The 25,596-nt window shown below is 56.5% G+C and overlaps 1 protein-coding gene across 3 annotated transcripts in view; it reads left to right on the top strand.

The window, feature by feature from the left end:
- DIP2C (disco interacting protein 2 homolog C) overlaps nt 1–25,596 on the top strand; it is a 250,527-nt gene that overhangs the window by 218,874 nt on the left and 6,057 nt on the right. For 2 of the 3 annotated variants that reach the window (XM_055331973.1, XM_055331972.1), the window contains 3 exons: nt 11,750–11,811; nt 23,416–23,473; nt 25,038–25,112. In XM_055331973.1, coding sequence (XP_055187948.1) covers nt 11,750–11,811; nt 23,416–23,473; nt 25,038–25,112 — 195 coding nt within the window. Of the gene's footprint in view, nt 1–11,749; nt 11,812–11,980; nt 12,758–23,415; nt 23,474–25,037; nt 25,113–25,596 lie in introns of those variants that run through there. The other variant, XM_055331974.1, reaches the window with a different exon arrangement.

Below are 25,596 nucleotides of genomic sequence, written 5' to 3'. Positions count from 1 at the left end.
AGCCAGTCTGGTTTTCAGCAGTTTCCTTCTCTCTAGATTTTAAGTCACACCTGCTGTTTTGTACAACCTAAATTGGGCGACCGGAAGATGCATGTCTCTGTGGGTGGGAGGCTGTACGGCGTCCGGCCAGTGATGTGTGGGTGGGCAGCGTGCCGGAAGGTGTCCTGACGGCTCAGACAGTGACGGCTGCTTGCTTGTGCTGCTGCCTGAAACCCTGGTGTAGAGAAAATCCTGAAAATTGACAAATGTAGCATTATCAAATATGCAAGTGGGCAGGTATAAGAATCTAAATTGAGACCGTCATAAAAATAGGAAATTGGGACAGTCATAATTTCTGTGCTGCTGTTGATTCAGCTGTTCGATCTCAGAAACGAGTGATTTATTCACCCACTTACCGTTCTGAAGCAGGAACTGCCACATTAATTATTTCAACACAGCCCTCTTGAGGTCGATGTCACAGCTCTGTGGCAGAAGAATGGGCTCATAAAATTAAGTGTGGCTGACTTGAATTTTACATGAAATATTGGTCTATTGGAGACTCTACACGAGGAAGAAATGTAGAGGTAGGGGCCGTGTTTTATACTTAGACATGACACTTCCCAGAATCTTTAACCATAAAAATGACTTTAACACAATTTTTATTTGTTGAATCTCTGACAAAAGTGGACATTAGGTCAAGTTATGACTTCTGAGTTTAATTAACTTTCACGTAGATTTCCCTTCATGCTATTAAGAAGTGTCACAAGCGTATTAACCTCCGTTGACAGAGATACTGCCTACAACCACAATTACCCTTCAGAAGCATAAGCTGGAAGGTCTATGGTTGCATTCAATTCAGAAAGTTAGCTCATTATAACAAAAACGAACGTCCTCCCCATCAGCAAAAGAAAGGGAAAATGAGGTCTTCCCTTTTCCCTTAAGTCAGCTTAGCGCAATCTTTGATCTTTGTTATATTTTAGAAAAATACGATTAATTTACCTGGGGGAAAGCTTAAATCAATAGTAACAGTTATAACCAACCTTAAATCTTAAAACTCAAACAGTGAAAGAGAAATACGGCCCCCCGATAATGAGAAGCGAAGTCGTTGGTCATTGGAGAGAAAGAAACCAGGAAACTCAGAGGCAGATGGAAATCTTAGGAAATTCTCAAGAAAATCTCTAGTTACGACACTTTGGTTAGTTAGAGCTCCCCATTCCTTTCCCCCTCTGCTTTTGGGTGGAGGGGAGAGTACCGGTGCCCCCAGGAGTGCCTGCAGCGCGCGCACCTCCAGCTGGGCCGCCCAGTCAGCTGGTGTAGAGTAACGGCGGTGTCACGGCCCTGCGTCTCGGGACCAGAAACTGGTCGATGTTCGGATTCGTGTTCGGATTTGCAAGTGGCAGAAAGCTTCCTTGGCAACTTATACGTAAAGGGATTTCTGGAGACGCCGCGGGTCGCTCTTGGAGGCGGCGGGGGAGCCGGAGGCCCAGTTCAGGGCGCGATGCCGGGAGGACACGAGTGTGGCTGAGCTGCGCCCCCCCCCCCCCCCCCGCTGTCCAGCCCAGACTCCGCTCGGGCCACGGTGCAGACGCTGCTGCAGCGGGAGCCCCCACGCGTGCTGGCGCCCCTGGTGGGTGCGGGCGGCTGGTGGGGGTCAGGACAGCAGGACGGCGGTGCTGGCTCCAGTTACAGCACAGGGACAGGGCTCTGTGGCTGACACAGCTCCGCAGGGGCATCCCCCACATAGGGTTCAGGTGCTGGGTGCCCCTGAAGGGATGGCCGACGGCGACTTCAGGCCATCACCTGGCTCCCAAACCAACACATACCCTTCATCCCGTTCTGACAGCCTCTCCCCCCCGGAACAGCTGTCCTAACAGCTCTCACGGTTAGAAACGATCACGCGCCCGCCCTCTGTCCACCAAAGAAATGAGCTCGAGCCTCCGCACGTACTGTGCTGGCTGCTGGGGCAGACGTTCCCGAGTGATGCCTTGTCAGCTGTGGGCTGGGCCGTGACGTTCACGCCCACAGACGGACGGGCTCTAGACCCAGGGGTGTGGGGGAGGGGAGGCACGTTCCCCATCCCTGTGTGGCCAGGGGAACAGGTGTGTGCCCAGTGCGGGGTCACCATGGTGAAGAGCCTCGGCATCTCCCCGTCTGGACGTTCCAGGGCCCTGGGAGTAACAGGATAGGCTTGGGGTCCCGGGAGACCGAGGTGAGCTGAGCCCCTGGGGCTGAAACCATAGGCTTCCCGGGCAGAGTTCACTGCTTGGGCTGATTCCTCATCAGCGACAGGAAGTCCGCGGGTTGTATAGTCTGCACCTTGAGCAAAGAAGAGCACGGGCGTCTGAGCTTCTCGTTGGTCTTGGACTTGAGTGGCTCTTGCAGACTCGCCCCGCCTCCCAGGCCGCCTGCACCATGCCGTGCAGGCCTGAGCAGCCCCCTGAACCGAAGGCTTCGCTGGCGCCTTGTGTGTAGGGGCTGAGCGAGCCGCTTGGGCCCACGGTCCGTGTGCCTCCCCGCACCACTCGGCCCTGCCTGTGTGGCTCAGAGCAGAAGCAGGTGGCAAGTGAGCCCCTGTCGTGGCTGTGTTCCTAGGAAACTGCAGAAACAGGCAGGCTCCTTCTCTGCACATGGTTTGCTGACCCCCGTGAAAGTCTGGGAATTAACCAGTTGGTCGGTACGTGGTGTGGACTGGCCCAGCTTACGAGCTGGATTTTCACTGGCTTTGGCACCTACCAGACCCTCTTATTTCCCGGACAGTGTGTCACTGCCACCACTCCTGTTACTGATGTCTGTCAGTCGAGGTGTTTACTCACAACCACAGAAACCAGCTGACTGACGTTAGTGAGAAACTACATTTAATAAAATGGATTATAGACTTCACTTTCTCATTAGGCTGAATAAATCACAGGATTGTTCCAAGCTGGACCACGAAAACAGTCTGCTTAATACACACACAGGTTTTCAGACCTGTCAACTGAAGATGCACAGGCGTCTCCGTGAGCTCAAGTCATCTGTGGGGAGAAGAGCCCCTGTTGTCTTCATCAGCTGGAGGGACTCACCTTAGAGACCATCCAAACCATATGGCACACAGCGTAGCAGGGTGGGTGAAAATCCCGTCCTTCAGCATCCCTGCCCAGCGCCCCCACCTGTCCAGAGGGGAGCGTGCAGATGCTGGTGGCGGCAGGAGAGCCGTGAGAATCACCTGACGATCTTTAGGCCTCTAGGAAACAAAACAGTGGGCGTCTGCAGCGTCAGGGGGCCCTGGAGGAGAAACCATTCCCTCCGAGGGACTGTGGGCATCAGTGGGTAGAAGGCAGAGGTACTTAGGGCTGAGCAGAGACCAGGAATGCTGGGTGGCTCCTTCCAGGTAGCCCCAGGTGGCCCCCCTTGTGCCCCAGGGACAGAGGTGGGGCAAGAGGTCTGAGCATGTGTGTCCCAGGCCCCTGGGCCTTCACCACGTGCTGCATGTTGGCCTCCACAGGCCGGGCATTGGCTGTGGGAAGGAGAAGGCTGCGGTGAGGCTGGAGGGAAGGGAGGACCGCCTTGTCCAGCAGAAAGCTGGTGTCCGGACTCTCAGATCCACGCTCCTGGTCCTGCCCCCAGCCATGAGGCCAGTCTTGAGTGGCGTCTCAGTGGAGCCATTGAAGAGCCCTGCAGACAGCACAGGTCGCCAAGATCCTGAGCGAGACCAGAGAAGGACGTGCCCATTGTGGGGCATGCGGGCTTTCTACTTCTGTCTCCCCAGGTCTTTGAAACTGTGTTTGTCACACAGTGAAAAGCTCAAAGACCTACAGAGAGGAAAGGACATGTAATACGGGGCCCGAGGAGGATGTAGAAGCTGTCCGTAGGACACATGCTGGAGTTAGCAGAGACTCCGAGGCAACTACGAGACGTAAGTTAAAGAGTGCGGTTGAAAAGGCATGCGCTTTTCGTGAAAAGCTGGAGGACGTCACAGAAAGGTCACAAGTACAAGAAAGAACCATATGGAAATGCTAGAAACGAAAGCCACAGACACAGAAGATTGCTCGTGGTTCCAAAGGGATACTGGATGCAACCGAGAGCAAACTTCCAGCCCCATCAGTGGAAGCTCTGCAAACACACACAAGGAGAGCAGTGGAGCAGTCTGCGCAGTCCCTGGTGCAGTATCACATCCCAGAACAGGATCCCAGAACAGGAGGGCAAGGGGACAGAGACAAAGAACGATGTGAGACCTGAGGGAGGACTGATGGGAGCGAGCAGCCTTCAGACTCGACATCCCTGTGAGGGCCGGGCAGAGCAGATACCAGCACACCTGGGCGCGTCCTCATCTAGATGCTGAGAGCCAAATTAGAGGTGGTCCTAAAGCAGCCACCTGCCTATATAGACGACATGCAGAGGAGGAAGGACAGTGCACACAACCGACACAACAGACGCAGAGGACAGCGGAGTGACGCCTAGAGTGCGTGGACCGCAGCAGGTCTCTGAGAGGAGCTGAGCCGCGTGGTCAGAGAGGATGGTGGCGAGGCAGCTCGGGTCTGTAGGAAGAAGCCAAGAATGCTAGAGAGAAGGTAAATCCAAGGGAACGTTTGGAATTTTTTTCTATCAATGTATAGGTAGGTAAATATTTAAATTTATTTAAAGCCTATTAACTATTCAAAGTGGAAAAAGACCATTGAGGCATTTGTGGCCTTAGTGGCTGTGCCGCCTGAGGTTGATGAACCTCAGGGTGGACGGAGGCGGATGGAAAAATGCTGCTGCTGGTTCATAAGGCGCGTTATGTGAAGGTGGATCGCGAGGCACGTTGATCTCTACGTCAGCCACTAGAGAAGATTGACCGACCGAGATACTCCCCACAAGAAAGGACCACAAACGAAAGGGACAAATACACGGCCAGTCGCATCCACAGTTAAAGTAAATGAACAAACAGGCCAATTAAAAGGCAGAGATGGGAGGCTGAAGAGATTGAGCTCCGTGCAGTTGGAGGAGAGACCCCGTAGCTGCGAGGGTGTCGACATGTTGAACATAAACACGAGGTGAGAGAAGATGACTGGCATGCTGTTACAGACCCCGAAAGCGAGGGTATCCACTTCATGATGATTAGGGGCGCAGTTCACTGTAAAACGTGAAAGTCCTGAATGCAGATGCACCTAAAAACTGAGCTTCGAAGCTTGTGAGTAACACTGACAGAATTAAACGGAAAAAAGACCAAATCATAGTGCTAGTTGGAGACTTTAACGTCTCTCCCTCTAACTGATAAAATAAGTAAGAAAAAGAGCACAGAGGTTTTAGCAGCACGTGGCCCCACTTGATGTAACTGACCCTCACAGACACCCTACGGCTGGGCCTGGATCGCATCCCTGAAAAAGCCGTATCTTAAAGCCTTACCTGTGCTATGACTGGAGACGCGGCACCCGTGAAAATGTAATAAAGGTTGAGAGAGGTCCTGGAGGTGGGGACCTAATCTGATAGTCCTGGTGTCCTGACGAGAAGAGGGAGGGAAATGAGGGCTTGCGCTCCCCGAGCTCACATGGCGAGGGAGGCAGCGGTCAGCAAGCCCAGGACGGGGTGCTCACCGGAGCCCACGCGGGCCAGATCCTTGGTCGCAGACCTCCAGCTTCTGGAACCGTGAGGAAGTAAGTTTCCGTTAAGGCACATGGTCTGTGTATTCTGTGGTGGCTGCCCAAGCACACTCAGACACCAGCCGATGCAGAGTTGACATTTGAACAATTCCCAAGAAAGACTATGGAACAGTTTTCAATGAGTAATAAGTGACCACAGTCACAGAGTATACTCTGTGATGTAAATATGCTAGTAATAACAGGAAAATGGCCAGAAAAATCCCTAAATATTTGAGAATTAAGCAACACATTTCTGAATAACCCATGAATAAAACAAGAAATCATGAGGAAGATGAGAAAATACTTTTAAAAGATTGTTAATGAAGACACAGCGTATCAAATTTTGTTGGTTGCATGTAAAGCAGCGCTCGGCCATAAGTGTTTGTATTAGGAAAGAGGCGAGTGTAAAATCTTTTTTTTTTTTTAAGATTTATTTATTTATTCATTCAGAGAGAGAGAGAGACCCAGGCAGAGGAAGAAGCAGGCTCCATGCAGGGAGCCCGACGTGGGACTGGATCCCGGGTCTCCAGGATCACGCCCTGGGCTGCAGGCAGCGCCAAACTGCTGCGCCACGGGGGCTGCCTGCAAGTGTAAAATCTATTTAAGCTTCCACCTCAAAAAAAAAAAAAAAAAAATCTAGGAAAAAAAAAATTAAGACCCAAAGTTGAAAATAAAAATAAATGTGGAAATGAGTTAAGTAGAAAACAGACCAATGGAAAACTCAATATGGTGAAAAGGTAATTCTTTACAAAAATAATAAATTTGGTAAACTCCTAGTGACCCCAATTACTAATGAGAGAGACAGACTGCTGATCCCATGTCAGGTGGGGACCGAGCAGTTTCTGAAGCCTTGTCACTCTGGGATGTGAGATAGCGCAACAACTTTGGAGACAGTTTGTGAACTTCTTGTACTGTTGAACGTGGACTTGCCATATGACCCAGCGGTGCTCTCCTGGGTGTTCACATATGAGAAGTGAAAGCACACACCTCCCCAGGGGCCGACGCACACATGTGGACAGCAGCTTCGTTCATGGTCACCAAGAGTGGGAATGGATGTGTCATGTTCATGGAGTAAACGAGTCCATATATTTTTTTTAAGATTTATTTATTAGCAGGGGGAGGGGCAGGCAGAGGGAGAAGCAGACTCACTGCTGAGCAGGGACCCCAACACGGGGCTTGACCCCCGGACCCTGGAATTATGACCTGAGCTGAAGGCAGGTGCTTCACCAGTGAGTCATTTTTTTTCAGAAGACTTTTTTTCCCCAAAACTGATCAGTCCCAATCAAAATTTAAGAAGGCGGGATCCCTGGGTGGCGCAGCGGTTTAGCGCCTGCCTTTGGCCCAGGGCGCGATCCTGGAGACCCGGGATCGAATCCCACGTCAGGCTCCCGGTGCATGGAGCCTGCTTCTCCCTCTGCCTATGTCTCTGCCTCTCTCTCTCTCTGTGACTATCATAAATAAATTTTAAAAAATTTTTTTAAAAAATCTTAAAATATGTCAAAAAAAAAAAACAAAATTTAAGAAGGCTTGTCTGGAAGAAATTGACAAAACGCTTCTAGAGTTGTTAGGGAATTGCAGAAAAGAATAACCGGTCTTGAAAGAGAAGGGTGTCGGAGGACCTAGCTCCCTGATGCTGAAACTGCCTGTGAAGCTGTGCTAGTCAAGACGATGTGTACCGGGCAGCCCGGGGTCTGATCCTGCAGTCCTGGGATCGAGTCCCGCATCAGGCTCCCTGCAGGGGGCCTGCTTCTCCCTCTGCCTGTGTCTCTGCCTCTCTCTCTGTGTGTGTCTCTCATGAATAAATAAAATCTTAAAAAAAAAAAAACCTACAGAAAATGCCATTTAAAAAAAAAAAAAAAAAGACGTGTACTGGCATCCAGAGAGACCACCAGAGAGAAGCAAAACAACAAAAACAACAAAACTGGGGAAAAAAAAAAAAAGAAATAGATCCATGTCACCAAGTCCACTGAATAGAGAAAGAAACCATGTTTTTGACACATGTTTTGGAACAACTGAGGATTTGGATGAGTGTAAGTGAGCCCGAACCCTTCCTCGTAGAATACAGAAAAGTCGGTTCTGGGTGGATCACAGGCCTGAGTGAGGAAACCGTTAGGGTGTGGCTTCCGGGAGATGCTACGAAGGCCGTCGTCCTGCCCCGGGGTGAGCACGGCCCTTCTCAGACAAGAGGCTCCCTTGTCTTCCTAGTTGGGCCACAAGTGAGGGGTTTCTTGCCACTGATCCGTCATACGATCGTGTTTTTCTCCTTTGTTCTGTTGTAATACTGTAAATTGGACTGATTGTTTTTAAATGATGAAGCAACCGCATTCCCGAGCTAAAACACGCGTGGTTACGACATCCTCTTTTTATGTGTTGCTGCTTGAATACGCGCTGTGTCGTCTGCTCCTTACCCCACTGAGGGTGGTGAGACGGGCGTGGTAGCAGCTCCGCCACGAGGCTGGCCTGCTCCGGGTCAGCTGCCAGCGCAGCCACGAGGCTCACAAGGCCCAGGGCGTGCAGCGTGCCCCCCGGGCGCCGCCTCCCACAACCCCCACTCGGGGGTAACGTCCCTGGTCCCTGCCGCAGCCAGCACGTGGAGAGGCCCACGTCGGTACGCTGGAAACGTGGCTTTGCGCCCCTCGTGCCACTCCGGGATTGAAGTGCTGGCTCCAGCCGCTGCCGGTGCTCCAGGGATCGCAGTGAGCGCTGCTCCTGGCCGTGACGCGTTCCGAGCACTGGGCGGGTTTTCCCTGCTGTGTCGGGTATGGGAGTCTGGACACCTGTGGCTGAGATGGAGATATCACACGCTTGTTCTGGAAGTATCTGATGCCTGACTGACGTGATACTTTTATACCAATAGAAAATGATTTTTAGAATGAATATGTGCATACACAGCATATTTACAGCTAAATTTTAGAGGGAATCTTCTTTTTTTCTGATTAACATAACTTGAAATTTCAAACATGCTCTGTCTTCATGTCTGAATAAGCTCCAGTTGGAATGAGTGAATATTCTCTTTCCTGATGATCCTTTTTGCAAATCTCTGATGATCTTTGACTACTTGGGGCTCCTTTATGCATTGAGGAATCTCCACATTGAAACTCCAGCTTACATTCTTTGGCAAAGTGAAGTTAATTTTGCGCAAGTGAGGAAATTTTATGTTAAATACACACTCCCTCCTATCTATGCTGAAATCTCAGTATTTTGTACCTTAGGGTTTTTCAAGTTTGGAAACACCTGTTTATTAACTCTCAGCCGCGTTCTTTTTTTTTTTTTTTTTTTTTTAATTCATATGAGAGAGAGAGACAGGCAGACGGAGAAGCAGGCTCCCTGTGGGGAGCCCGATGCAGGACTCAATCCCGGGCCTCCGGGACCAGGCCCCGGGCTGAAGGCAGCTGAACCGCTGGGCCCCCCAGGCTGCCCGCTCGGCCGCGTTCTTGGTGTACCGCTTCCAGCTGCAGCAGCCCGGCTCCGCTGCAGGGGCTGACATGTCTCCTCGGCGCCCCCGCGGGTGGGAGGCTGATCCTAGTCATCCCTACTGTTCTCTAGGATACAGCACCTGGAGTTACATTAACTTAGAAAAAACGCAGGCGTATTTTGTCCCAGGTAGCATTTGGGATCCAAGGAGTCATTCAGTCTGGGCAGGTGCAGTGGAGGTCCTGAGCCTGTCCCTCCCGCAGTCTGGCTTCTGTGTGTCCCCAAGCCAGGAGGGCCCGTTGGAGGCCGCTGGATCTTGTTGCGGTCATCTCTGCGGGGTGCCTGGGATGAGCACAGGGTGGGGGGCGTGCGCCCCAGGGACCCTCCGACTGCAGTGCGCCTGGACAGCTTCCTGTGTGTCTGCGCTTCCGGGGAATAGACCCTGCACTCACCTAGGGGGACACGTGGCCTCACGAGACTGACGCCCGGTGCTTCCTGACGTTTCTGCCACGTAGGAAATTTAGAAGGGGTGGACCTGGCACCCAGACCATGGAGGATGACAGCACATTGGAAAGAAGCGTCCCTGTGGGGCTGATGCAGGGCAGGTCCTCGGGGGAACATCCCTGCAGGTGTGGGGGGTGACATGGGGCAGGTGCCTGGGAGGGTGGGGAACATCCCTGCAAGTGCGTGGGGTGACGCAGGGCAGGTGCTCAGGGGGAGAAGGGACATCCCTCTTCAGAGAGCTGACCGTGACCATGTGCAAGCTCAGTGCTTGATTCCCTGGAGCTTGGAACGTCCTTGGGCCCCTTGTCCTGTCCATTCCCTCGAGGAGCAGAGGTGGACGCTGTGGCTCAGGTGCGGGGCATGCAAGCTCACCCAGGGTTGTCACACAGACATCCAATGACCGTCGACCGTGAGCAGTGAAAACCCACGGAGAACAACCTCGGACTGCCCGGAATCCCTACCCAGAGCCGCCGTCCAGCAGAGGCCTTCGTGTGACGTGGCCAGTCACACTGTGTGGGGTGGGGTGCGTATCCTCTGTGCCCTGTCCCGAAGTGAGCTGGAGAAGGAACCGCAGCACTGAGAATGAGAGGGAGGAGAAAGTCCTGCTTTGTCAGAGCAGTCCACGTGGACGCCGTGCCGTCTGACGCACTTGCGTTGCCGTGGGGAGCAGTCTGCGATTGGGCACGAGTCACCCTCCCACCTCCCTCACAAAGGAAAGGATCTGAACGTGTGGCCACTAAACGTCTGCTCCTGCCACCGTCCTGTGTGTGGGGAGGTTTCCCGAGGCCACAGGTCCATGGTCACCCATCGGCACACTCGCCCCTGGGCCGTGGTGTCAACATCCAGGATTTGTTTGGTTTTTTTAGCCTCTAATGGTAGAGCGACTGCGGTGATTTCCACGTGTGACTTTGTCCTTGATCCTTCTTTGTTCTGCCTCTCGCCTTGTCTCCCTCCCCCGTCTCTCCTCCTCCCGTGGTGATTGGGTCCCTGCAGGTCCGTGCAGCTGGCTGCCCTAGGCGCTCAGGCTCCAGGAGCAGGTAGAGAGGTCCCTGTGTCCTGCCCCACGGCGGCCCGCGGCCCGGAGCTGGTGCGGAGCTGGGCAGCTGCTGGGGCCGCGCTGCAGGCCTGGCACCCGCGTGCGACAGCTGTGTCGGTGGTGCCTGGCAGGTCGGCGTTTCTCTGCCACCTTGGGGCCTGGTCTGTGTGACTTCACTTCCCATGTTAGGTGGTGTGTTTTCGGACTTTTCCATCGGCCTCCTGCAGCCCTGCGTTTGCGTTGCCTAGGACGCCGGCCCTCGGCCCCCCAGCGCCCATCTGAAGGCTGCTGCGCTGAGCAGCGAGGCTGGGAGGTGGTTCTTGGGGTCCCATGGGGCATCCGCTCCGCATGGGGGCTGACGGGGGTGCTGGTGTGTCCCCGAGGGGAGAGCCCGGCAGCGGCAGTGTTGGGGGCAGACGCTGTGGCGAGGCATCTTCATCTCACTCTTCGGAGGTGCAGGGTGAATGCTGTCTCCTAGAGAATCTCCGCGTATTCTCCGAATTTTCCGTGAGGGGCTCTATTTTTGGAGTTTCACTTGGGCGCCGTGTTTTTCTGCCCATGGCTTCACACGGCCTTCCCGAGACGCAGAGATAGACGTTTGGTGTGGAACGTAACTTCTATCGCGTAGCTCCCACGGGGTCAGAAGTCACCCCAGCATGTTCTGAGGGGATCTTTGGCGCCAGGACCAGCACGTGGACCCCGTGTGACACAGCTCGGCCACGCGTGCCCCTGGCTGTGTACTGTTGATAAACTGTGTCACAGGCAAAATCTACCTCCCTCGGCTGGAGGGAAGCCAAGGCGCAAGCGGAGCTAGAAGCGTCTCTGAAAACTGGCCTCCTGGGACGCCCGTGGTGGGACCCTCTCGGCCAGCCGTGCCTCCATCCTCCTCAGCCTGCCCGCGGGCACCTGGGCATGGCGTGTGGCACGCCTCTTCTCTCTCACTTGTGTAAACGGGATTGGCGGTCGAGCCCCGTGAAAGCCCAGCATGCTCCCAGTAGATGCTCCTTTCAGAACCAAGGTTTCCTTTTTTTTTTTTTAGAACCGAGGTTTCCAAACTGGACACGAACACGTTTCTTGGAGACAGATGTGGGTTTAGTGCTTTTTAGTTCTGTTCAGTTTGAGATTTTTGCCAAAGAAATCCTCCCTAATGAGTAGGAAGCACAGAGCCAGGTGCCTCCCGCACAAACTTGAGTTAACCGCGCTGTGTCCTTGCTTGCAGGGGACCTCGGGACCTGACCCAACCACCGTCTATGTTGATATGAGAGCTCTGAGACATGACAGGTATGATGCACTTGTGGGTTGGTTGGTTGGTTGCCCAGCGTGCTGGGGCCGCCTCGCGAGGGACGGAGCAGGGCATCCGGGCTTCGGTGGGTGCCGCCTGCCGGCAAGGTGGAGAGCAACACCAGTTGGCTTGAACCGTGACATGTCTGCACCTGTGTTTGGTTCCCAGTGGGGCGGTTCACTCTGCGCTTTGACGCCGACTGGCTGGGGTGGCCGGAGTCTCTCCTCTACCGGTTGGGCCGGAAGCCGGCGGTTCTTTCCCTGCCACTGTAGCTGGCACCGTGCCGCACCTTATAAAGCAACTGGCACGCCACCCACATTCCTTTACGTGAATTGAAATGTTGTGTAAAGGTGTTCCCGTGAAAAATTAAAACACGAGTGAAGTTACCTTCTGTTGCAGCTTCCCAAGCAGCCTTGAGCAAGAACGAAAGGTGAGCATTTGTAAGTTTTCTCAAGTGGGGGAAGGAGGTGGAGACGGAAGCAAGATGAGAACCTGTCAAGGACTGTCTGCCCCGTCCAGGAGGACCTGCCAAAAGCCCCGAGGTTCCCTGCTGAGTAGATGTTACTGTCTGGGAACGACAGGGGTGCCCATGCCTTGGTTATGTGACGGGGCAGGTGGGGGCCACCTGTGCCGGTGTCTCCCAAACGTTACTAGCAGGTGCCCCGCGGACGCACTGCGATGGCCGCACACTGTGTCTCCTCCTTTGCTCGCCTACTGACGACAAAGGGAAGAAAGGAGCTCGTGGTCATAGCCGGTGGACGGGGAACTCGCCCGGCTGAGTGGGTTGCCTGAGCGGGTCCCTAGATGACAATCCTGCACGTGAGCTGGGGCGGGGAGGCCGAGGAGGGCGCCGGCGGGCTGTGCACGCGCCAGCACCCGTTCCCAGCAGGGCTCTCGGGCCCCGTGGACATCGGGCCACCTCTGATTTGCACGATTCAGGGAGTAGTAGTATGGCTGATGTCCCAGGGATGGAGGCCAGGGGTGCAGCTGAAAATGCCCTCTGGCACATGGGACAGCCCCACACCAACGATCCAAGAGCCAGTGTGCCGAGCCCCAGGGGTGTGTGCCGCGTTCGCCCAACCCTGTCCCATTGGAGCCTGCCTGGCCTCTGTGGCCCTTGTTCTAGACCCTACTGGTCCAGGAGGCCAAGGGCACAGCCTAGCATGCACCCACCACACCGTGCCCGCTCCCCTGCCACAAAGTCCAGCAGGATCGTATCCACGATTTGGAAACTTGCTTTGAAGAGTCACAGTAACTTGACCAGGAGCACAGACCTTTCTAAATGTAACTTTTAGGGTTTAGAATGAAGCCACTTTACTCTCTACAAGTTATTAGAAATAACATTATACATTTTAAAACTTTGGAAGGTGAGCAGTAGCGCCCCCAAGAATCCGTTTGAGTAACATTCACACAATTGTGTGTGGCCTGGCCCCAAAACACGCAGGGGGCAACCCTGGGACCAGTCGTGTAGAGATGCGACCCTCTGGCAGAGGACGGACAGCTTACTGCACGAGTGGCCGTCAGAGAACAGTTAGTCTCACTCTGTATCACAAGTGCCCCAGAGTCTCGATGGTGTCTGGCTTAGGGGACCAAGGGTTTTCACTCCTGGAGCAGAACAGAAATCGCAGGCACAACTTCGTAAAATTTCTTTGACCAGCGCTTCTGAGGTCTTCAGCAGCAGAGCCTCCTGAGGTCGGGGGCCCGTGTGGCTGGGAGCTGAGGGAGGCCTGAGACCCCGCAAGTTTGTGCTGGGCTTGCCTCCTTGGCCCCTCGTAGTGTGGTCTGTTCCCAGAGCCGCAGCTGCCGGGAGCCTGACCCCCCATCCCCATCCCCAGAGCCTGACCCCCCATGTTTCTGGAGCCCCCATCCCCAGAGCCCGACCCCCCACATCCCTGGAGCCCCCATCCCCAGAGCCCGACCTCTGTGTCCCCAGAGCCCGACCCCCCCATGCCCAGAGTCCGACCCCCCGCATCCCCGGAGCCTGACCCCCATACCCTTGGCGGCTCCTGCACCACCAGCTCTCCAGCACCTGCAGCTGAGCTCCGGGCCGGCCAGGCTGTGCCGCTGGCTGAGAGGCTGCTCACCCCTTTCATGGAGCAGAAGCCTCCCTGGTACCGCCACTCTCCCCCGTTAGGCGCCCGCGTCCCAAGGCTGCAGCTCCTGCCAGGAGTCACACTCCGGGGCCTGTCCGGCATCCACGGCATCCCAGTCTGTGGCTCCTCGTGCTTTCAAGCCCAGGGCAGTTCAGCACCGTCCTGGCGTGTTCCCCAGAGCGAACCTCATCCAGCTGGAACTCTCCAGCCTCCCCTCGGCCCTTTACCACCACGGAGCCAGAAGCATGTTCGCTGCGTCTCACGCGACGGACGGGCTGTGGGACGCGGCTGATCAGAGTTCAGGTCTGGGTGGGCTCTGTGGCCCCGGTGTCCCTGTGCTCAGAATGGGCTTGGTGACGCTGCCCTCGGCCGGTGAGGGCGGGAGTATGGAGGCTGTCCATCCTGCGCTGGCTGCCGGGGTGACCCGGGGGCAGGGGCTGGCCTGGTGCTCGGTCCCGCGAGGATGCAGCTGCAACAGGAGAGCTGTAGGTGTTGGCTGTCTCTCCATTTCTCACCATTCGTGTAAAATAAAGACAGGGCTATGGTCCTGACTTGAGACGCACTGAGACTCAGGCACGTTGGTCACTCTCAGGTTCGTGTAGCCTGTCCACCAGGAGCCCCGGGACACCTTGGCCAGGACCTAATTGACCCGGAGAGGGTTGACGGCCTGAAAGTGACCGTTAGTTTTTAAAATCCTCTTTCTGATATGTCCACGTAGGGTGAATTCACGGTCTCTCAGCCACTTCCAGTTGGGTCTTTCCTTAAGCACTTGGTTTTTGCAGACTTAAGGTAGGAAAGAAAGAACGTTTTCAGCGTTAAAAGAGGAGTTGAATTGTACAGACAAACGCTAGCATAAAGCTTCCCGTACTCCTCACCTGAGGCCCCAAGTCTCGGGAAAACACGGGGAGTCCGTCAGTTCCTGGTCCGTGGTGCCCAGACCCCGAGGGACGGGCGGACATGCGTGCGTAGGCCTGTGATCTCGTCCACGGCAGGAGGGGCCTGGGGGCAGGCCGACCAGGGGAAGGGGACCCAGCTCGTGGTCGGCGCCTGGCGTGAGCGTGAGCAGTTCCTGATGTCGGACGCGGTGTGGGACCCGCCCCTCCTGGGCTCGGTCCCGTGAGCCGAGCGATGACCGTGTAGGTCAGTGCACATAAACAATGTGTCACTCCTCTAGACACGTGCATTCTGTCGGCAGTTAGGGACTCGCTTGCCCGCCTCAGTGTTTGCTGCCCCCTACATCTGCTGCTGGCTGTCCTCAGACGCGCCCACCGTCTTCTAACACACCGTCTTCTAACACACCGTCTGGCCGACGTGGTCGTGGCTCTGCACTCCGGGTTGAGATCAGGGCCGCAGGGGCAGGTCCTGAGGAGGGTCCTGAAAACCCGACTTCACCGACAGAGAAAACTGAGCAAGAGGGAAGAGTTGACATTTGTGAAGTGTCTCTCGTGGTAATGGGTGAGTTCCCGCCTTGTCTTCCCTGCGAGCCAGACTCTTCCCCGCAGCTGGCGGCTTCCATGAAGACACGGTTGGTTCCCTTCTCTGTGGTTCTTGTCTTCAGCACCCAGCCCAGCGTAACGTGGCCATGGGCACCCCGAGCTGGTCTGGGCGGGCAGCCCCCTAGCTGCGGCCAAGGTGGCCCTGGGCAGGTGGGGGCAGCGCGGGGCCCAGCCCTGCGGCCAGGACCTCGGGACGGGCGAGCGCCTCCCCCCACGTCTCTGAGCGTTCTCCCGGCCGGCATCCCTTAGAGAGCCCGCTGCTAGCTCGGATCTCCGCACCTCGTTCTGACACCTGCCGTCCTGTCGGGAGAGCCACGTGCGGGTGCCCATCCAGGCGGTGCCACCTCACACCTCGCCCTCGCCCCCCGCCCACCCCCACCTGGTTCTGAACCATTCGGTGATGTTTCTGAATCCATTCCACAGTTCCAGAGTTGGTTGAGTTTTGACGAAATGTTCCTTCTTTTTCTACAACATCTTAGGTTCCTCTGAGAAATTGTTCTGTGGTCTTTTTTCAGTAAAGATCAAATTTAAATAATTAAAACATAACGTATTGACTTGGATAGTTTTTGTGCCACTGGCTTGTTCACTAAATCTTACCCCAAAGCCCTTTACCAAATCCTCTAAATTGGAGCGGCAGGTAAACGATAGGAAACCCAGTTACGCTTGAATTTCAGATCCAGGAGGAATCCTCTTTCTAGAACAAGTATGTTCCAAATATGCATGGGGAGGCATACGCTTCAAAAGTGCTGTTGATCTGAAAATCATATTTAACCAAGCGTCCTGGATTGCTCTTTGCTCGTCCCGGCCCCCCAACCCTAGACCCAGACGTCCGTTGTGTCCTCACAGCCACCACGTCAGAAGTGCTGGGTTTTCTTGGACGTACCAGGACTGGCTTCCCATCCCCCTGGTCTCCTGGGGGCGCCTCGCCCTGCAAGTTGCCGCCTCATACGGTCGGTCCTTCAGGAGCCATGAGCCCTCCCGGGGCGGCTGTGAGGGCCCCTGTCGTGTGGCGGCGGGCCTCAGGCCTCCGAAGGAGCAGGGGTCCGGCGGGCCCCCCACCCCGGCCGGAGCGCCCGTCCCTCCTGCACCTGCTCCGTGACACCAGCCGCGCAGAGAAAGGCCACTCGGCCCCTCAGCAGGGCACGCGCTCCGTCATCACCTGGGCTCTGGTCCCTCCTCGGTCTGTGGTTTCACACAGGCACACTGCGAATCTTAATTGAGTGGCCAGGATTGTGGGTAGGCAGTAAGAGGAGGACCTCCGTGTCCTGGTGCGTGAACAAAGTCTCCCCCGCACCGGGAATGCCTTTTGCTTCTAGGATATTAGTGTGTCTCCCCCACGAGACCGAGGGCAGCCAGCTCAGTGTTTCCCGTGGGGCCCTGTGCAGGCCCATCTGTCATCAGGAAGTGAAAGCTGCTTTAAAAGAAACAAGTCCTAGGTTCTCGACCCTGGAAGGTTCTTCCCTGGAGGGAAGCCTCTCTGCTTAAGTGAACTTCCCTTGGAGAGCGGGGGCAGCACGGGGCCACAGGGACGGAGCTCGGGGCTGGCTGTGTGGCAGGTGCCACGAGATGGCGGCGTGCCCCTGCCTCCCTGGGATTCCTGCATGGTCCGTGACCTCCCCACGCCGCCTGCCCTGCCTCCTTACTGGACAGTGCCGGCGGGCAGTACCATGTGCTGGAATGTTCCTCGGGAGGGACAAAGAACCGACAAGCTCAGAAGCCAACCTCAGGGCACGAACTGACCGATGGGCCTCCGGGCGGCATCCCCAGGAGGGCCGTGCGTTGCCCTCAGCCCTTCCGATCAGCCCTGAGGAAGTACTAGAGCGCCCCAAGATAATGTCTAAGTGATGAGGTCCTAACTGAGTAAACGTGTGTGACGTAGTCACCCTCTTAGCATCTTCGGGCGCGTTAGGTCCATCCACCGTGGGGCGGCTGCCCCGCCACCATCCCCGCGAACCAAAACTCTGTCCCCAGCAAAACTAGTGCCCCGGCCCCCAGCCTCCTTCCCGCCCTTGTGGCCCTGACGGCCCCAGGTGCCTAAGTGGGCCGTATGGCGCCTGCCTTTTGCGCCCGGCTTGTTCTCCTGAGCAGAGTTCTGTGGGCGTGCGCGCCAGGGCTGTCCCCGGGAAGGAGGCGGGCGGCGGCGGCCACGAGCAAAGGGAACTTAGGTACGGGGCTTGTCTTGGGTGGGAGCAGAGAGCGGGGCCCTGCACCACCCACCAGGCTGTCGTACACAGGGCCCAGGCGAGCTCCAGCACATCTACACCACATTCCAAGGACGGGGGCCGGGAGGAGCCTCCGAATGGCCAGGCCCAGCTCACGGGTCCACCAGGGCTCACAACTGTTTGAGCCCATCCCCTTCCGGGTTCGTGCACGTCGTAGCGTGTCGGGCTGCAGGGGTGGGCCGCGTTCTGCTTGGGCTGCGCCCACCTCTGCTGCCATGAACGATGCTGCTGTGGATGGCACCCAGCGCTCTCCTCCGGATCTGCTTTCAGAGTCTCGAGGCGTGCGCACCCAGACATGCGGCGACTGGGCCGTATGCTCGTCCCATGTTGACCTTGAGGACCCCCTGTACGGCGTCTAGGGCGGCTGCACCCGGGCGCGAGGCTCCTGTCTCCACATCTTCACCGACACTCGTTTCCATTCCCTGGTAGCAGCCGTCCTAGCGGGGCTGAGGCGGTTCTCACCGTGCTGGATTGGCGTTTCCTTGATGACTGCTGATACCGAGCGTCTGCTCACGTGCTTATCGGCCTCTTACAAAGAAATGTCTAGTCAAGCCTTTTGCCCATTTTTAATCAAATTGTTTTTAGAGTGGTGGGTGTTCTGTGTTCTGGATATTAGGCCCTTCTTGGATGTTTGACTTCCAGATGTTTTCTTCCATCCCATGAATTGCTTTTTCATATGTTGACTTCATTCCTGGCACAGTCTTTAATTTTGGTGTGGTCCAGTTGATCTGTCTTTTGCTGCTGAGCTGAGATTCTATTTTTTAATCAAATTTGAGGTTGTGAAGCTTTTTTCCTATATTTTCTCATAACGTTTTTGTACTTTCAACTTTTACATTGTTTTTGATCCCTTTTGTTTAATGATTTTAAATGGTATTATAATTTTAATTATTATTTTTCAAGTAGGCTCCGTGGTAGGCTTGGAGCCCAATGTGGGGTTTGAACTCATGGCCCTGAGATCAAGACCTGGGCTGAGGTCAAGAGTCAGACGCTAACCGACTGAGCACCCGGCACCCCTTGGTGGTATTTTTAAAAGGCAGGGGATGTATTTTTTTTTTTAAATAATGATTTCATAAAGACAGAAGAGGTTTGGAGATGTTCCTCATTAGAAGCTAAAGAGACGTGACAACCGAGTGCAAACCCTGGTGCTCAGTGGGCGGGACGTGAGGGGGAAGCGGTCAGGCTGTCGTCGGGGCAGTGGACAAGTGGAGGAGGAGCACGGATGAAGCGGCCGGGCCGGCGCTGGGCCGCCCGGTGTCGCCGTGCCCCGAGCGTGTGGAGGACTGAGGGGGCAGGACGTATGCCATCCCGCTGGCCCTCGGAGCGTGTGAGCAGGACCCCACACAGGCGAGGAGGTGGACGGAGCAAGACATTAGCAGGTGCATCTGACGGAAGGTAAACGTGTTCTTCGTACTCTCCGTTCTTGTGAATCTCCTGCGATGTTGACACGACCTTCAGGGAAACTTTCGGAGGAATGATGTGCGGGACGTATCAAGTCCACACATGGCTCGGAGTGGGAGGGCGAGAGCGTCGTGAGGACCGCTGGCACGGAGCAGACTGCGGGACGCCCCGGGGACGCTCCGCAGGGCCCTGCCAACTCCAGCCGTGTGTCCCCCCGCAGGACGTTGCCGCCCGCAGCTCGTGTCCCTGTCACAGGCCCACGTGGCTGGGGTGTGAGGCCGCCCAGGCAGCAGGAGGGAGGCGTCTGTGGAGCACATGCCCTGGACGGGACGGGACCAGAAGGGCTTCACCCAGTGCTCCAGGTCCCCGGACTCCAGCCCACGGAGCAACTCGCCCGTCCCATCGAGGCTGTCAGGCCGCCGCCCAGCTCCCCAGGGACCCAGAGGGGCCTCCCCAGAAGCCGAGGACGTGAGACAAAGGACGGACTAGAGATGAGAGTGCTGACTTAGCCCGTGGCTGCGGCAGCGGCCCTCCCACCCCACGGCCCGTGTCGGTGTCCTGACGCGCCCGCGCCGCGCTGTCAGGGCTCGAGAATCTGAAGCCGTCCTCAGAGTAATGCTGTCGGTTACGGGAGAAAGCCCGGAGGTCTGAAGGCAGGGGTTCGCGGGGCCCGGCCCACAGCCGCGGCCCAGTGGCCCCTGGACGCAACAGGAAGAAAAGGACCGCGGGCTCCTTCCCACCCGAGGAAAGGCGAGAAAACCCACTCCTCGGGATCCGGAGGGCAGATGTTGGGGCAAGGGCACCTGAAGCCAGTAGTGTTCCAGGGCGTTTCCTTGGACGGGGTGGTGGTAGGTGAGCTCGCTCCCCTGTTCTGCCTGCTCGTTTTGGATTTGGGGCTCCTGGTTTGGGGCTCCCAGGACACTGGCCACTGCAGGCTTTGGGGGCTGCCCGCGTGTCACCCGCAGCTACGACGGGGGCACCTCCCTCACCAGCAGCAGGGCTTAGTGCCATCTGTGGCTCTGCGCCTGCTCGGGATGTGACCGTGATGTCCCTATGTGTCGGCTTTCCTCGGGCCTCTCCCCACCGCCTGACGCACTTCGCCAGGCGCACAGGACACGGGGCGCGGAGGAGATGGCAGTGCGGCGCCTGCAGCAGCGACCACCCCCATCTCTAGGGATTTCCGCTCTGTCTTCTGGAACTTCAGAAACGTATGCAGATGCGCTTACTGCATTGCATTCAGTCCTTCAGATGCATCAGACTATATCGGAAGAAGATGCCGTTCAGACGTTTAAGTGAAAGACCCGCCGGGTTGTAGAGGCGCATCCGTGACACACAGGGCCGCCCCTTTACACGGCGACCACTCGGAGTCCTGTCTCCTCTACTGACGGTGGCGCCGGCGCTGCATCTACTGTAGCAGAGCGGCTAGTGGGGGCCAAGGTGCCAGTGGTGCCCCCCCGTCCAGGCCACGGGCACCCATGGGGTGGCCAGGTCTCTCCAGGACGCTCCTGCATTGGGTTTGTGATCCATGATCCTGAGTGTCGGCTCCTGGTGGCATCTGTGGCACATGCCATCCCTGGAGCACATGGTGCACCAGTGGGAGGTGGCCAGCTGTGTCGGGGGACATCGGCAAGCCGGCGTGGCCCAGGAGGGAAGGCGCTCCTCACTCCTCTACCCCGGGCGAGAGCCTGTCCCGCGAGGCCGGGACCCTTTACAGACGGGCCTCTTCCTGCCACGACCCCGTGTCTGCAGCCCCAGGCGTCACCTGGCAGCTGGCGAGGTTGGGCCCAGGACAGAGCGCGGGGTAGGGGTCAGAGGAGGAGTCACACTTCCACACTTCCATTCTTCCTTGCTGTTTCTTTTTTCTTTTTTTTTTTTTTAAGATTTTATTTATTCATGAGAGAGAAAGAGGGAGAGAGAGAGACGCAGGCTCCACGGAGGGACTCCAATGCACGACTCAATCCCGGGACTCCGGGGTCACACCCTGAGCCGAAGGCAGGCGCTCCAACCACTGAGCCCCCCAGGGATCTCCTGTGTCTCCTATTTTCTAGCAAAAACACTTGAAGTGTAGGCAGCAACCTCGGTGGAAAAACATGTTTTCGGATGTCCCGGGTTTGTGCTTGAGTTTCGAGGCATCCGAGCCGGGCAGGGCCCTGGCAGCCAGCTGCGCAGTGAGGTCAGAGGGTGAGCGGAGCAAGGGCCCGGGAAGGGGTCTTGCTGCCCCTGGAGCCAGCTGGGTGGCCGTGGCCCCAAGGGAGCCAGACACAGGGCGGAAGATCCAGGTCCCGGGCCCACAGGGTTCATCGGCCCCTGCGTGCGCCGCGTTACCTGCGTCCTGACGCCACCTCTGTGCCCTTGGAGGACAGGACCGCTTCCACCGCTTCTGAGCCCGCCCTCTGGCAGGGGCCCATGCCAGCTGCACCGGGGGTGTGCAGTCCCCCGCCGCAGCCTCTTAGGCCAGGACAGGGGCACCTTGGCGGTCAGGGCCTCCCGCCCTGATGGGGCCCAGCCTGGGAAGGTCAGAGGCCGAGCGGGGCCTTCCACCTCCGTGCTGCCCTCCCCGCGCACGCCGTGTCACTTCCACGTGTGCACAGTCCTGCATGTGCCGCGTACCCCAGCTCTTTCAGGAGACAGCTTTGCCTGTTTCTTCAAGGAGGCTTTGGTTCAGTTTTCTCCACTTGACCCTCTGGGGGTCAAGTTTCTGGGATGAAGGGCCGTTTCCTGTGGCATTTGCCCCCAGGACCCATCAGGTTTCCTGCAGGACCAGGCCACCCGCATTGGCCTCGTGGCCCCGGCTTTGACCGTCTCTAGCAAACTGCCAACATCCAGAAGCTCAGGCAGGCGCCGGCCACAGGTGTGTCCACGGAGCCGCTGTTGGGACAAGCTCACGGTCCGCCTCCCAGCCGCGCGGCTACAGCAGTGCTCACTCGCGCACCGCATGTCTGAATGTGCAGAACGTGTGCGGCGATGAGGTAGGGGCCACGGGAGCCGTCCGTCCAGCCCACTGGTCCTCAGAGGCCTCACCGCACAATTCTGTGCCACACACCCGGCACTTTATCCGCGGAGGTCAACACCACGAAGCCTCGGGCGTGTCCTAGACCAGCCCTGTGCCACTCAAATCTGGGCTGTTTTCCTGACGAGCCTCATCTCCTGCCGTCGGCACCGAGGTCTTCCCCACGGCCGCCCCAGGGATCCTCGCAGTTACTGACCGTCCAGTCCAAACTTGGAGTAGAAAGTTCTTGCACATCTGGTTCCATCCCCAGGGCTGCTGAAGACCAGGCGTCGGCCCTGTTCCTGCCTTCACCCCCAGGTTCACCCCGGGCCTCCATTCCCGTGCCCAGAGCCGCCCTCCGGTGCCCGCTGCGCCTCTCCCCTGCCCCTTCCATCTTTGGAGCACTTGCTCCTCGGCAGGAGGACCGCTGCGATCGTGCAGAGGGAGGCTCGGGCGTGCTGAGCTTCACCTCTCCACAGGCTCGAAACATGGCCCCTGGCGTCCCTGACTCCCCCCTCCGTACTGTCCTAGCCCTTTCTCATGCTTCATTCTCTTTAAATAAAAACTGCCTTTTAGATGAAGGGACAGCCTCACAGCCTGGTGGCAGTTCGGCAGAGACGCAAAACCAGGCGTTTGAGACAGCTGGGAAGGATTTAGTCAGCTCTGGTTGTGACCACACCAGTGTCATCTGCGGTTCTTTTTTGTCTTTTTTTAAGATTGTATTTATTTATTTGACAGAAAGCAGGGGGAGGGGCAGAGGGAGCAGCAGGTTCCATGCGGGGAGCCCGATGTGGACTCGATCCCAGGACCCCGGGATCACGCCCTGGGCTGAAGGCAGGCGCTGAGCCCCCCTGGGGCCCCCATCCGCGGTTCTTAAGATTAAATCACCATTAAGTATTTTTCCTAACGGAAAATATTTCTTAACGGAAAAAAGTCTTTTCTGAAAGGTTTGCCGTCTGAATTGGCTGAGACGGGGTCTCTTGGGCCTCAGATACACCCAGGCCGGGAGGTGGATTCCCTGCTGCCACAGCCCCAGGCCTGCGAGCTGCGAGCGCTCCAGACCTCCACCCCGGGCCTCCCTCCTGGCCTCTGCAAGTGCTGAGTGGAGGTCTGGTGACTCCGGACACGGAGTCGCTTCCCCGGTGCTGTGCAGGCTGAGTGGATGTTGCCTCTGTGCCTGCGGCCTGACGCGTGTCTCCATCTCCCTGACGGAGCATAGCTGCTCCCTGCTGCTGGACCCCCTTTTCTTTGACTTCTAAATGTCTATGGGTTGGACAGTGTTCACCAGCAGATGTAACATCCCCAGCAACTGCCCAGCCCGGCGTTGACCAGGCGCTGAAGACAGAGGAAGGACACCATGGGCTGGAAAACCCACCTGAGTCGTACCTTCTCTTTTGTGTTGCAGGGTCCGCTTGGTGGAAAGAGGCTCTCCTCACAGCTTGCCCCTGATGGAATCGGGAAAAGTAGGTATTGAGGGAAGAAAGCTATATTTCTGCATAAGGCTCCATCTCTGCATGTGGGCTTTGACTTTTTAAGAAATGTATATTTTATCCAAAAAGTTTTCTCAAGTGTAATAATATATCAGGATGAGATTTGGCACGAGTACAGAAACTCAAAACAGTGTTTGAAACAGGTTAGATTTTTTCTTTCACATTAAAGTATTCCCAAACACCCCAGGGGCCCTGCTGTGTTGCGCTGTGCACGGATTCCACCCCCAAGGCTGCCTCCAGGTCAGAGGTGGCTGTTCCAGCTCTGGCCATCACTCCCGCATCCCAGCAGCAGGAGACGCAGGAAGAGGCAATTACAGGTGCAGACCTCAGGGACAGCTCCAAAGCTGCCTTAGACACACTCAGTACCGCTGGCCAGAATTGGGGCCCACGGTCAAACCGGCCGAAAGGAAGGTTGGAAACACAGCGGTTCTCATGTCTGCGGGCTTCACTAAAAGCCCAGGTACCGGCTGCCGGGACAGCAGACGAAGAGGAGGGTGATCAGGGACAAAGTGCGCCGAGGTCAGGCTTTACCCAAGTTAGGGGGGCAGGACGTGGATTCACACCTCAGCGGAGGCTCCTCTCCCTGAGTTTGGCTCCGGTTGTCCTCTTTGTCCTCCACTGGACGTGATGCTCCTCTGGACCTTTTATCACGTGTGTCTCCATGAGCAACAGCCAGTGTTCTTGGTACCAGGTTGGTACCCATCTGATGGCAGGACACCAGCTGTTGGTGAGACGCAGCGACCAGAGCCAGCACGTCACGCTTCAGACTCCAGGGACAGCCCAGGAGTTCCTACCAGCAGTTTTTTGCCAAATCTCAACCCCATGACATCCGATTAGCAGAACCGACATGAGCTGTGTCCTAAATTTGCAGTACCAGCTTTTGCCACCACATGTGCATGTGCTGTTGGTGACGTTCAGAATGTTTCCAAGCAAACATCCACTAAGGAGATGTTGCTGTGAACACGATAATAAAAGACCCTGGTGTGTGGGGAACCTGGAGGGCGTTTCTGGGAGGAGAGGGGAGCTGGACAGGCCTCCGAGTTGGAGGACACGCTGCAGGCCAGGACCACCAGCCCTCCCTTGCTCCCGCCACGTCCCCCTGCCACGCACACCTTAGCCCTGAGTGCACGCACAGCTCTGGAAATGTGATCCGTGATTTCCTTACTTAATTCACTGCCTTCCTTCCACCTGAACATGTCGTATTCAGGCAGTGTTAAACGTGATTGGAAAATTAATACAAATATCTGAAAATTCCTATTTTGTAAGCATCAAGCTGAGTTATGTTATTTATCCTGTTTTCATTCACATCCCTCATTTTGGGATCATGTCAACATGAGCTCTATCACCGTAGTAATTACAAGAAGATGCAGCGTGTCACATCGTAGTTCCGTCATGCTGTGCTGTGTGTAATTTTGATTTAAAGCCATACTACCTCCTAAACAATTTTAGGAAAGAAAGGCATATGGCGTGAGGGCAGGATCGGGTGGACGGGTGTGGAGCAAGTTTGTCCACTGACCACAACATTCTTTCCACATAGATACTTCCAGGGGTTCGGATCATAATTGCCAACCCAGAAACAAAAGGACCCCTGGGTGACTCCCACCTGGGAGAGGTGAGTGACAGGGCGCCCCCCAGGAGAGGGGACTGACCGGGTGCCCCCTGGGAGAGGGGAGTGACGGGGCACCCCTGAGTGAAGGGAGTGATGGGGTGCCCCCCACGGAGAAGCTAGATGTGGAGCATCCACCTGGGTGAAATGTGGGGTGCTGCCCATGAGGGGAGTAGGGGGTGTCCTCAGAAGTGGAGCCCCTAGACCACACTTCCTGTCCTGGAGACACCAGTAGCCCACTCCTGCGCCCCTCTCAAAGCATGTCCCCATGAGCTGTGGGGCTCGGGAGCAGGTGCGACCCCATCTGGGACCCTAAGGGGCCGGTGAGCTGAGCAAGCAGCCTAGGAAACGGCAGGTGTGGGAAAGTCAGTGGGGCGTTGACCCTTTGGCTTGTTCGTACTTCATACTTGGGAGGAGAGAGCCGCCTGGCCGCCCCCTGCGCCGCCCTCTGCTGCTGGCTGTGTGTGGCTGGAGGAGACACATCCTCATC

Source organism: Nyctereutes procyonoides, unplaced genomic scaffold (assembly GCF_905146905.1).
Source record: "Nyctereutes procyonoides isolate TBG_1078 unplaced genomic scaffold, NYPRO_anot_genome, whole genome shotgun sequence".
Taxonomy (NCBI): Eukaryota; Metazoa; Chordata; class Mammalia; order Carnivora; family Canidae; genus Nyctereutes; species Nyctereutes procyonoides.
This window is presented reverse-complemented; position numbering and strand designations above follow the sequence as displayed.